The 12,783-nt window shown below is 50.3% G+C and overlaps 1 protein-coding gene across 1 annotated transcript; it reads left to right on the top strand.

The window, feature by feature from the left end:
- Positions 1–5,512: 5,512 nt before the first annotated feature.
- OTOP3 (otopetrin 3) lies at positions 5,513–12,106 on the top strand. Its single transcript, XM_005495595.2, has 6 exons — positions 5,513–5,968; positions 7,038–7,174; positions 7,925–7,983; positions 8,538–8,656; positions 9,463–10,415; positions 11,139–12,106. The coding sequence occupies exons 1-6, from the start codon at positions 5,584–5,586 to the stop codon at positions 11,307–11,309; spliced, it is 1,824 nt and encodes a 607-aa protein (XP_005495652.2). The 5' UTR covers positions 5,513–5,583; the 3' UTR covers positions 11,310–12,106.
- Positions 12,107–12,783: the final 677 nt, after the last annotated feature.

The following is a 12,783-nucleotide window of genomic DNA, read 5'->3' on the forward strand; positions in this document are numbered from 1 at the left end:
GTCTCCCAGGTGTGTCACCCAAACCCAGGCACAGCCCTGGAGCAGGCACTGCCACATGCTAAGTGCACAAATCCATGCCTTTCCTTGGAGTTGCTCTCTGGCAGGTGACACAGCAGGTGACACTGCTGCTGGCTGCTCCATCAGTGCCCCTTTCCCCTCAGAGCTGGGACACAGCTCCTCACAGCCCACTCAAAGAGCAGGATGCATCTTCTTGAGGGAGGGTTTGGTGGAAGGGGAGGACACCACAAACACAGTACCCAAGTTATGGAAGGGATCACGCTTGGCCCTTTGTACACACATCCTCATGTCGGATCCCTGCAGAAAAGCACTTCTGGTAGCTCTGTCTTCCTGCCTGGGAGGAGGGAGACTGAGGCACAGGAGGTGGCTGAGCAGAGAGCCTGTCAGAGCAAAGAACGAGGCTGGGCCCCAAAGCCACCAGCAGCATCTTGCTAACTGCTCCTGCCAGAGCATCCTTATAGAGCAGGGATTCCATTCCCATTAAGGGATGGGGAGCCAGGACAGAGACGTGCCTCAGGGTGACTGTTTAAATGGCAGTCACTGCAAATGAAGAGCTACAGGAAAGCAATGGACTGCCATGGGGTGCACCAGGTCCTCACAGGAGCTTCCAGATTTGCCCACTTTGGTATAAAATCCACTTTGGCCTCCCAGGGATTTGAGCAACTGCTGGGCTGCAGAGGTTTGGTGGAACCCCAAACCCCACAAATAAAAATTACTCCCCATGGGTTGGCAGGGTTTAGAGCTCAGCACTGCTTGAGCTTGGCTGCTCCAGTCCCAAGACCTGAGACACCATGTGAGAGTCAAAAAGGTCTCAATTCAGACCCTGGCCTGACAGACCCTTACCAGAGCCAGCAAGGGCGAGCAGCAAGAGAGGGAAGAGAGGAAGAGCAGGAGATCAGAAATCATTGCTCAGAAAAGAGCAGGGAAGGCCATAGCCAGGGTCAGGCCTGAGGCATCATCCCACCCCATCTGGGTTTTGCATCCTATCCTCTGCTTCTTAATCATCTGTTATTTGAGGGCGAGATTTGTTTTATTAGGGGAAAAAAACCAAAACAAAACACTATTTATCTAGGTGGTTTGCTCTGAGGTGTGTCCCAGACGGGAGGAATCTGAGTTAATTATTACTGTCAGTGCAGTAGATGGAAAGGGGATGGATTGAGAAGGTCACAAGGCTGGAGATGAGGGATGGGATTGCAGCACTAGGTGCCTGTGAGCAGGACTGGCTCCAGCAGTGTGCTGAGAGCCAAGTCAGGAGGTGGTGGCAGAGGAGGCATTTCCCAGTGGTCCTTAGCAGTGAGGAGGAACTCAGTGCAGGCAGGAGGTCAAAAGGACCTGAACCAAGATAGACCAGGGAAGATAGAGACCCGCTCACAAGGGGAGCCAGGCCGTACCCCCAGAACCCATGGAGGAGATGGAGGGGCAGAGCTGGGCAGTGCAGCACAGCTCACCCTCACCCACGCTGGCTGGAGCTGCTCTTTGCAGTGACCCCAGACGCCTCTCACTCCCAGCCCCAAGGAGACGTCACGGCCGTGGTTATCAGTGCCAAAGGAAGGGCGTGGGCTGGCCGGGGAGATGTGAGGAGCCCCGCGTTCCTCAGGTGGCCTTTGGGCAAACACGGTGGCTGGGCACGGAGCTCCTTCCTCCCAGGCCCTGTTTACTGACCTGCTGGGCCTGGCCTGGCTGTTATCACTGCTGAGTGCACAGATAGCACCATTAATAAGCACACTGCTGATAGCAGGGGGGCAAACACTGCTCCAAACGTTTACCAGCTTTCTCCCAGCCTGTGAGCAGAGGCAGCTTCTCCGGGGCAGTGATTCCTGTGATCGATCCAGTGACTTGGACTCACCTTCTTCCCTGCACACTTGCTTACTTAATGGTTTACTTAAACTTTACTTAAACTTTACTTAAACAGTAAAATAGCTGCTCTTCTTCAAATTAAGGACCAAATAAGGATTCACCCATCTCCCAGAGCTTTAAAACTCCTCTGGGTTCAATTTCAGCTCCAAAGCCAAGATAGGGCAAGTCAGGCTAGGAAGGATGCCTCATCTTTGCAACACAGATACCCAGTATCATTGACAAAATTACTGAATCACAGCAGGCACCAGCATTTTATTTCAGACCAATCTTTGAAGGAAAAACCTCCAGTTTCAGCCAAACTTTAGGATACATCCAGACTCATGGCCTCCATTTCCTACTTCTGTATGGCTACCCCAATTTAGGATCATAGCACTGAAAAAGATTAGATTTGTTAATGACTTGCACAGAAATAGTTGGCTTTGGCCAACAGAGGCCACCAAATGGCTCTTGGGATATTCCAGTTCCCTGCTGATCTCTGGAACAGATCCTGGAAAAGAGCCAGGCCCCTGAAAGAGCTCAATTGCACTCAGGGGATCTCAAAACATGGAAGCAAGGACATCCAAGTAGGCCATCCAGACAGGCTGGAGATGCTGATGCTTTGGGGGAAGGCAGAACAAATCCAAGCATGGGTATTCATGAACACCTGCCCAGACTGGAGTACCTGGGCTCCAGCACAGCACTGCAAGGGTTTGGTCAGACATTAAACATGACCTTTTGCAGGCAGACATCAAACAATGGCTGCACCAGCACACACCGGGTGTTCTCACCCAGCAGAAATGGGGCCCTTTCAGCCTGGTTTTCCACCCCTTTCGTCACATCCCCACACACACGATAACCTGTGCTCCCCCAACCACTCCTACCCCTAATCAGCTTCTTGGGAATTATTTCATGGCTCTGAACTCCCAGCTCATGTGTTTGCCAGCTGTAAGGACCTCAGGGCTTGGGGGGTCATCCTGGGACACACAATTAAGTCCTCTCCTGCCAAGATGGACCTTTAAATTCACCAGCTCAGAAATGCTGAATCCCTCCTGCCAGCCACAAAACCTGGGGCATCAGCTCACCACAGAGTCCCAAGTGAGAATCAGTTTGTCCTGCAAAAAGAGAGGGATCAAGAACAGCACAGGTTGGACCTAAAGCATGCCTGACCACACTTGGCCAAGACTGTGGGGCTGGCACATGTGGGTCTCACTCTGAAATCAGCATTAGTAGGTTGTAGTTATCACCCTCAAAAGCAGCACCTTTCTGCCAAAAAGGCATCAAACTGGTGTCATTCCTGCACCAGTGCAGGGGTGGACTGCGAGCTTTACCTTTTGGGTAAGATGTGTCCCCTGGATAAAAGCAAAAAGAAATTGTACGCGTGAGGGAAAAAATATCTTAGGATCTACCTAAAAAACAAGGGAGTGGGGAACTCAAATGGGTTTTGGCTGAAGCAGTGTGGGTAAGCACTCCCAACACAAGCCTGTGCCAGGAGATTAGCTCTACACCTGCCTGAGCCATGGCACAAATTAGTCACCACCGTTGTGGTTTTACCAGTTGGCAGAGCTGTTGGTGTGAGGCAACACAGCAGGTGCATAAAGGAGCTGCTCCCCATTGGCTGCCTGTGGCAGATCTGAGAGCTTCCCACTGAGTAATTAATGAAATGACAATAATAGACACAAAGTAAACAAGGTGGAAAGAAAATAAATCAATGGGCTCGGAGCAGAGGCTGCATTTAGTGAGGAGCAGCCCTGACGGCTCCTGTCTGCACCTTGGGCTGTCGGAGTCTCTCCCGTGCATCCTGGTGCCATTCCAGCCACCGGCTTCAGATCGGCTGCGCCCGAGGCTGGGCCAGCTCCTCGGGCAGGTAAGGGCTGGGCTGGGCTGGGCTGCTCCCCACAGCACGGCACAGCACAGGGGTCAGGGGCTCGGCTCCCTCTGTGGGCAGTCCTGTCTGGGCACTTGGGTGCCTCCTGGTGCAGCCTGAACGGGCTTCCTGCTGATGTTGTGGCCTCTGAGCTCCCTTTGGAGCACTATGGTCCTAGAAGAGAGGAGGGAGTTTGCCCCTCTGCTACCAAGTTAGGAGAATTTTGGAGAAAAATGGGGAAGAGTTTAGGATCAATCTCCACCAAGAGATGTGCCAAGGAACTCAGGGCTTGGGGGTTCATTCTGGGACACACAAATTATTCTTGTCCTTCCATGGAGAGGTCCATCCTCTCCTAATGAACCCTCTAAACTTACCAACTTATAAAGAAATGCTGAATCTCTGCTGCCAGCCACAAAACTCAGAGGAGAAAGGAGGAGGCTCTCCATTTCGAGGTCCCATAAGGAACAATTCATTCCAGGCAAAGGGAGCAGGACAAAAAGCCCCTTGCTCTATTGTGCAAGGGGTTTTGCGCAGATACAAGTCAGGGGGTGGATACAAACAGCTAACTAACAGGGAATCCTCAGGGGAGCACTGAGGGGATTCCATCAGTGTCTAGGGCCACTTGGGGTAGGAGGGGGGAGACGATGGGCCCCATGGGCACATGGGGCTTCCAGGAGTAGGGGGATTCCAGAGGGGTGTTCAGACATGGATTGGCCCGAGGTTTGAGTGGTAGGGAAGGTTCGGGAACAAAAGGGGCTGGGTTGCCTTGCCAGGCAGGGAAAGAGCTGGAACAAGGGCGGGGAATGGCATGAGGGACGGCTGTGAGGGAGGGTAAAACCCAGGGGTAAACCAACTCAGGGAGAACAGGGGGGTACAACAGAACAAAACACTCAACAAGGAATCAATAAAATAAATTCGAACGGCAACACTTCACTACAACCAGAGCCACGCTCTGGAATGAAAGCATCTTTCCATGTACCAAATCTATAGAGAGGCTGATGTTGCCTGATTGCTTTATGTCAGCAAGATTTCCCTCTCAAGAGCAGTACAGCCCCACCAAGATTTTACCGGCAGGTGGATGGAAAAGCTCCCCGGCTCTGACTGTCAGCCTAGGCCCATCCCTCCGGCTCCTCCGTGTCAGTGTCCTCACGGCCTTGTGCTACAAGGGGCAAAACAAAGAAAAACAGGTACTGATTTTTTCCCAGTCTCAGCCCACCTGGGTGGGAGTTTGGATCTTCTCCCAGCAGTTTATTCCAAGCTTTACAGATCCTTTGTTTATTCTCTCCAACTCTGCCACAATTTGTGTGACCATTCAGGGAGCCTGTAACTCTCAGAGTGCACAAACAAAAGGAAGAGGTTGGACCCATCGACTGAAAATCAAACAGCTCTGAATTTCAAAGCAGGTCTAAGCTTGCTCTTCATTTCCAGCTAATCCTTACGACAACAAAGGGTAAGGAGAAAACCTGAACCCAGGGCTGGAGAAGCTGTGAAAGGTGAGGGTGGGAATGGTTTGAGCACCTCTGGTCCCAGCAGCTCCTGGTACTGTGGGGCAGGTACAGGTATCAGACACCCACTACAATCCCGTGTCTCTGGACAGGTTTTGGCAGAAGGGCCTTTCCCCAGTGCCCTGCAATGACTCTGTCCACTGGGAAAGTTTTAATGCCTAACCTGGGCTAAAAACCAATCTCCTTTTCCCCTTCATCCAGCTTCTGGAGAAGGAAGGAAAAGCTGCAAAGCAAGGAAGGGAGGTCACCACACAGTGAAGTGGCCTTCACAGCAGAGCATACAGCCTCCCATCTCAGCACATCCCTCCTTTAAACCTCCCCTGTTTTCAATGCAGCAGGTGATCCCCAGGCAGATGAGCCATGTCTGACAAGAAAGTCTCCAAGCCCTGCCATCACTGCAAGAGCAGATCAGCATCAGTCCCAGCAGACACCACCACAATCCACTATGAGAAGTTCTGGCTGTACCGTCACTGCTCCTCATTGGAGCAGAGCCACCGGCAAGCTCAGAAGGCTGGGCAGCTCTTCTCAGGGCTGCTGGCCATGAACGTGGTGTTTCTGGGCAGCGCCTTCATCAGCAGCATGATCTTCAACAGGGTGGCCATCACTCTGGCAGATGTCTGGATCCTGCTCTCAGTCCTCAAGGTCTTGTGCGTGTTCTGGATTATTTACTACCTGATGGGCACCAGCCGGAAGCCACACGCCGTGCTCTACAGGGACACCCACGCTGGACACATCTGGGTTAGGGGTAAGTTCTGCTTTTATTTTTTCTCTCATGCCTTCTTCCAAAGGCTTGGAAGGCAAAGAAATTCTCCCCCTGTTACTAGAAGAGCTGGAAGCTGTAGGATATGCAGTTAGGGCATTGGGAAATTCCCAGTTCTTGTCAGGCTGATGGGCACAGTGGGTGCCACAGAGTGGAAGCAGAGCAGCCAGGAAAGCCTGAAACTCGGCTTCCCTTCAGCCTCCAGTCAAACTTTGCTCTCTGGTCCCTTCACAAAGAGAAATCTAGGCATAACCCCTTTCCAGGGCAGCAACTGAGCACTGTGGGAAAAACCATAGGAAAGGTTTTAGGCAGGATCACTTTGAGAAGTGTGTTTATCCAAGAGCACCAGTGGCCCTATGTCACCATCATTCTCATTTAACATCACCGCAGCCTTGTTGCCAGGGAAGGATTCTTACCCATTGAGTCACATCCCAGTGACACCCAGGCTTTCCTGGGAGATTTTCCCTTCAGTATTTGCCCCACTTTGAGAAATTACCCTTCCCGCAGCAGCCCTGCCTCTGGTCTATCGTGGAGTTTTTAATTAGGCACTGTCTTGTTAACTAAGCATGGAGAATCAATTGAAGGAAGCTGCAAGGTACTTGTGTACCTAAAGCTGCAGAGGCATGTCCAAGGCAAAAGGGAGAAACAATCAAAGGGTTCCAACTACTGCAGATGGGACTGCTACAAGCCTTAGCAGACTTGTGGTCATTGCAGGTTTCCTCCACAAGGCAGAAAGCATGACCCACCATTAACTTACCCCTGCCATTTCAGGTTGTACAGAAAAGCCCCAAACCCCCATCCCCACCTTCATCCAAGCACAAGAAAATACCTTGCAGTTTCCTATCACCTTTAACCAGTCAAAGCACGCAGTCAGGTTCAGGTTCAGGACAAAGGCTCTCCTTTGTCCTCCTCTCCTCAAATCATAAGAATTCCAGGAGAAAGACTGCCAGCTCCACACAAATCCAAGAAGCACAAGGGCCCCTATCCCCAGACAAGCTCAGATGCTCAACAGACATATCTGGGTTTATTTACTGGTCCTTTGCTCTTTGTGCAGGGGCAGTGATGCTGTTTGGCAGTTGCAGCATCCTCCTGAATGTGTTTGAGATTGGCTACAGCACAATCCTTGTCCGCTGCAAATCCAATGTGGAAATTTTGTTCCCTGTCGTTGCAATCCTTTTTATTGGCACCCAGGTACTGCACATTACCCTTCTGTAAGCTTGTCTGTTCTCTCTGTCCCTTTCCTGGGAGCTCCAGGGCTGGGGGGAAGCTGGGAGATGTGGGAAGGTGAACGAACATGGGGCATTCTCCTGAGCACTGAAAGCATTAAAGCATCACACACCACTTCAAATGCTGCCTGCACTCCCTGTGTGCCACGTGGAGAGACAGGGGAGAAAGATTCAAAAATTACCCTAGAAATACCTGACATACCATAGGATCCAGAGGAATTTGCTTTGAAACAAAGTACCAAGAGAGGAAATTTCACATTTTGCCAGAGATGTCTTTGCACCAGTCTGTGCCTCAGCTCCTCTTTGTACTTGCCAATCCATCCACCCAACAAAATCCTTTCCACACAAAGATATCTCACACCATTTTCACCTTGTTATTCAACACCACCCTTCTTCTTTACAGACCCAAAGCATATTTGAAAAGTAAACTAATTCCCACCTCAGCAGCAAATACCCGCATGAACAGGACAGAGGAGCACAGAGCTCCGGGATGTGCTTTCAGTGCAGTCACACATAAATGCTGCCCTCACCCAAGGATGCCAGCACCTGCCTCAGCACTAGGGTGCAGGTGCACACGTGTTCCTGCACCCTCACACAGAGGCAGCTTTGCTCCTGTTTGGACCTGTACCTTCTTTTCTACCTGTTTCTTTCCACCATGTGTGCAGCCAACTGCCAACCTCACCCTGCTCACAGTGTTATTGTTCTCCACTTGCAGATTTACTTTCTGTGGCATCACTCTAAGGACTGCATTCAAGTCCAGCACAACTTCACCAGGTAAAAAACAAGGACAAAAAATGCCTTCTACTGCTCTAAAAAAACTTTTCCTTTCTGCCTGTGATGTCCATTATGATTCCTGCTAGAAATGTGTGCATCTGATCCTATACAGACCTTATATTTTGGGTCACACAGGAACCAAACTATGCGTTGTTCAGATCCATCCTCCCTCCACTGAACTGAGCTCACCAGCTCCCTTCATTTTTCCTTTGTGCCTTGGAATGCTGCAAAGCTTCTTCCTTCCTCCCAAACGCCTTCCTGCTGCCCGTCTCAGGCACCAGCTCACAGACTGGTGATGGGGGGGTCTCCCCATTCCTGTTACTGGGAGATGTCCCAGCTGAGACCAGTTTCACCAGGCACTGCCTGCCCTGCTCCTTTGTCAATGGCAAGTGGGAATATGCTCAGGTGTGTTTATGCAAAGACACACCCCACGGGCCTCAGGTAGAGCAGGCACAAATCTGTGCTCAAATCTGTGCGTGGGCCAGCGAGAGGGGAAGGACACGCTGGCTGTGAACCATCTCCAAACATTGTACAAGTGCTGTGTCTCCTCCCAGGTGTGGGCTGATGGTCGCCGTAGCCACCAACCTTCTGGAATGGCTCCTGTCCGTGACCAACGACACCCTGCACATGGAGATGGAGTCTCAGCTGCGCGAGGTGGAGGAGCGATTCACAGGCAAGGCTCCTTCTTCGCATCCCCATTGGTGTTAGGCTGACATAGGTGACTTCTAGAAGAACATTTCACAGAATATACTGAGTTGGAAGGGACCCACAAAGATCAGCAAGCCCAGTTCTTGGCCCTGTACAAGACCATTCCCAAGTAGTCCACTGTGTGCCCCAGAGTATTGTCCAACACTTCTGAACTCTGTCAGGCTTGGTGCTGGTGCACTCCTCTGGAGACCCTCTGGGTCTCAGTGATTCAGATATCTCCAGTTTCCCCAAATGCTGCAACTTCCCTATTATTGGAGGTTGTCTCGAGGAAATGGGCTGCAAGGGGAGAGGATCTTCACCTGCAGGGAGGGGATCTGCTGTGAAGCCCTAAAACTGAGGTCTAGGAAAGGAAAAGCCCACCATGAATTAGCATTTTTGTTCACTTTTTCCTACTAACTGCAAGCACAGGATTGCCAGACTAGAAGAGGCTCGTGTAATTGCTGTGGTCTTCTTTGTGAGGATATAGAGGAGTAAAGGGGAATCTAATATTCCAGGGGGAGAAATAGAGAAAGCTTTGTTGTGAAGGAAGAGGAGTCTCTTATCCAGCACCTGTGGTGTTGACCATAGATAGGAAAAGACATTAGCTAAGCTGTGTTATTCTGAATCCTCATATACTTTAGGACTGAGCAGTAGCCAAATAACTTCCTTGTGATCCCTGTTTCTGAGGCACAGACACACATGTTGTGCCTGTACTCAAGAAACTCCCAAAGACAGCTGTGACATCCAGGTCATCCCTCTCTTAATTGTCACCTTCCTCTTCTCAAGCTCCAGGCAATGAGACTGCCTTGTGCATATGCCCAAACACGACCATCTGCAGAGTCTTCCAGAAGGGCTACATCCTGCTCTACCCCTTCAACACCGAGTACAGCCTGATCTGCTCCTCCATGCTCTACGTCATATGGAAGAACGTGGGGAGAAGCATCAGCCACCACCACAGCCTGGAAAGGAGGCCCAGATTCAAGCTCAAGGGAGTGCTCTTTGGGCCCGTGCTGGGCACCTGTGTTGTAATCATCGGGGCTTGTGTTTTCATGATGTACCAGATCCAGGCCACCAGCTTGGACCCCAGCCGCCAGATCCTTGTGATCTATTTTACCTACTACATTGTGCTCCTGCCCCTGATGAGTGTGTGTGCCGTGGTTGGGACAATCATCCATGCCTTGGAAAAAAAGGAGCTGGACACAGTGCAAAACCCAACCCGCAGCCTGGACGTGGTCCTGCTGATGAGCGCGGCCCTTGGCCAAATCTGCATGTCCTACTTCTCCATTGTGGCCCTGGTGGCCAGCAACCGCAGAGACCTGCTGAACAGGCTGGCCCTGGCCTACTCTGTCCTCATTATCCTTCAGAACATCAGCCAAAATGTTTTTGTCATCGATGGGCTCCACCGACGGCACGTTGTAGCAGCAGCTGAGGCCAAGCATGAGGCCAAGCACGCCGGACACTGTGAGCAGCACACGGTGGCTGCAGAGCTGCCTGGGGAAGAGGAGGGCACGCAGGACAGCGTACAGGAGCACAGCCAGACACCTCCCGCCAAGGAGGAAAAGGAGGAAGACACTAAAGAAGAGCAGAATTGTGAAGCCTGCAGCCAGAGACGAATGAGCGTGCTGGAGCTGGGACAGGAGATCCGGAAATTTTCCCTGTCCTACATCCAAACCTACTCTCGCCTGACCTGGAAGAGAAGAGTATTGAGGGAGATCTCGTTCTTCTTAGTTCTGTGCAACATCATAGTAAGTATTGTGCTCTCTGCTCTGTCACAGCTCCGGCTGAGCCACGGTGACCTGTGACACAGACGTGACCTCTTTGTCTTTCTCTGTATTCCAAACAAAAAACCTTTGCCCACCAAGTCTCAAGTACTGGTGAGGAAAGCCACGACTGGTTTTGCTGATAATACCCCACCCTCATAATTAGAAAGTCTCTCTTTTACCCTTAGAGTCAAGTATTACTGTGTTTCATGGGAGGAGACAGCTACTAAGTCCTTACTAGCCAAGATTTTAGCCTCTGAGAAAACCCCCACTAGGCTTATTAAGGGTGTTTCATGAGAAACATGAATGAAAATGTCAGGCACCAGCATTAAGTCTCTGTAAACATGAGTGTCCAGGCTTGAAACTCACACAATAAAGTACACTGTGGTCTGGGATCTTGAATCAACACTGCAGCCTTAATCCAGTGAAAACCCATTGCCCAGGGAAACAATGAAACCCCGTAGAAAGAGAAGCAGGCTGGGGCAGAATGGGGCTGTCTTTAGGTTTCCAGGGATTCAACAGGATTTGAATTAGAGCAAGGAGTCAACAGCATAAGTGTGGGATTTTCCTTCTCCTCGCTGGCAAGGTGACTACTGTGATACTCCTTAAATATTCCTACAACTCTTGAGCCAGTGCTGAGATTAGGGTGCAAGTAGGGGACAGTTTGTCATCCTCTGACTTGTGTCTCTTTCCCTCACATCTCTCCAGCTGTGGATCATGCCCACATTTGGGTCTCACCCCCTGTTTGAGAATGGAATAGAAAGGTCATTTTATGGCTACTCCACCTGGTTTGTGATCGTGAACTTCGGCCTCCCCTTGGCTGTGTTTTACCGCATGCACTCCATCAACGGGCTCCTGGAGGTCTACGTGACAGCCTGAGCCAAGCTGGACCCCCACCCCGGGGGCTGGGGAGGGTCAGTGATGCTGAACAAAGATGCAGTAAGCAGTAGATATGCACATGGAAGCTTCTAAGACGTTTTCCCTCCAGTTTCTGCTTGGACTTCTTGTACAACATCACAGTGACTTTCAGAAGAGGTTCTTTAATGTTGTCCTTTTCCACCATAGAGAATAGACTCAAAGCCCATAAACAAACTCTCACTGCTCTCAGGAATCACACATGCAGTCAGCAGTCTGCCAGTGGGTGCTGTTTGGCAGCAAATGGGACTTTACCAACTCCTATTGAGATCACCCAGATAAAAGAATGCAAGGGCAGCCTTCAGCAAAAGCAATGAAGACTGGCCTACACCAATTCAGAAAATCAAAAGCAATCAAAAAATAAAAGCTATTACATGACCTTGCCTTACTGAGAATAAACACTTCTTCTTCCTACAGGCCCTCCCAGAGGTGGGAATCACTAGGGAAGCACTGTGGGTGATCCTTACACACCACAGGTGATGTTATCACTGGTGTGGACTGGCCAAGGTCCCATCCTTGCACAAGGGCCAGCTCAAGAGCAAGCCACTGCCACATCCACTGAGAATCTTTCCCCATCCCAACACGTTAGCCCTTGCTGCTGCCTTGCACACCCACAAACCTTTCTTGAGGTCACCATGCACAGAGGAAGGCAGCTGCAGAGGTGCCTGATCAAAGACCCATTGGGATGTGTTCCATAGGGATGCTTGCTTTGAAAGCATGTGCGAGAGCAAGGGGCTTGTGACTGTGGGTCCAAATCCAGAGCTGATGAACTAAAATAAAGAGATTGAGTTTCCATGTGTGTCTTGTGAAATCTCTGTGTCCGCTCAAGGTCAACTCACATAAATTGCTCTTACATTCAGAGGTTGTGTGGGGCTCTGAGCAACCTGGCCTTGAGGAAGGAATTCCTGCCCATGGCAGATGAGCTTTATGGTCCCTTCCAACCCAAACCATTCTGGGATTCTCAATCAAAATCTGTCATGACCCTTACCCAAGCGTGGCACAAAAGGCATTCTCATTATTGCTTCTGTTCCTTTGTAAATGAATGCCAGGATTAGTGTGGGTTTAGGATTACAGCCTATTTATGGGGGTTTTTTGGGATTTGCTAGTAAAGCAAACTCTCCCAAGACAGTAACAGTGAGGATTCAGCATTGAGGCAGTTTTACTTTCTGTAAAACTGATTGCATGAGCATGAACTTTGCCCAATAAGTGTTTGTATTTGAGCCCATGTCAACAGAAATATGTCATGAAAAATAACAGCTGGATAAATTAGGCTCCAATAAAGTTAATTATTATTCTCATGTCAGTGTTTGTACCATGGGATCCACAGGACATACATGCTAACGTCTGACCTCAAACCTTCTTTGTAGTGACTGACAGGCTGGGGACAAGGAGAGATGGCACTTTGTGGGCAAACCATGACTTGGATTTTGTCCAGTTT

This window comes from Zonotrichia albicollis, chromosome 19 (assembly GCF_047830755.1).
Source record: "Zonotrichia albicollis isolate bZonAlb1 chromosome 19, bZonAlb1.hap1, whole genome shotgun sequence".
In the NCBI taxonomy this organism is placed as follows: Eukaryota; Metazoa; Chordata; class Aves; order Passeriformes; family Passerellidae; genus Zonotrichia; species Zonotrichia albicollis.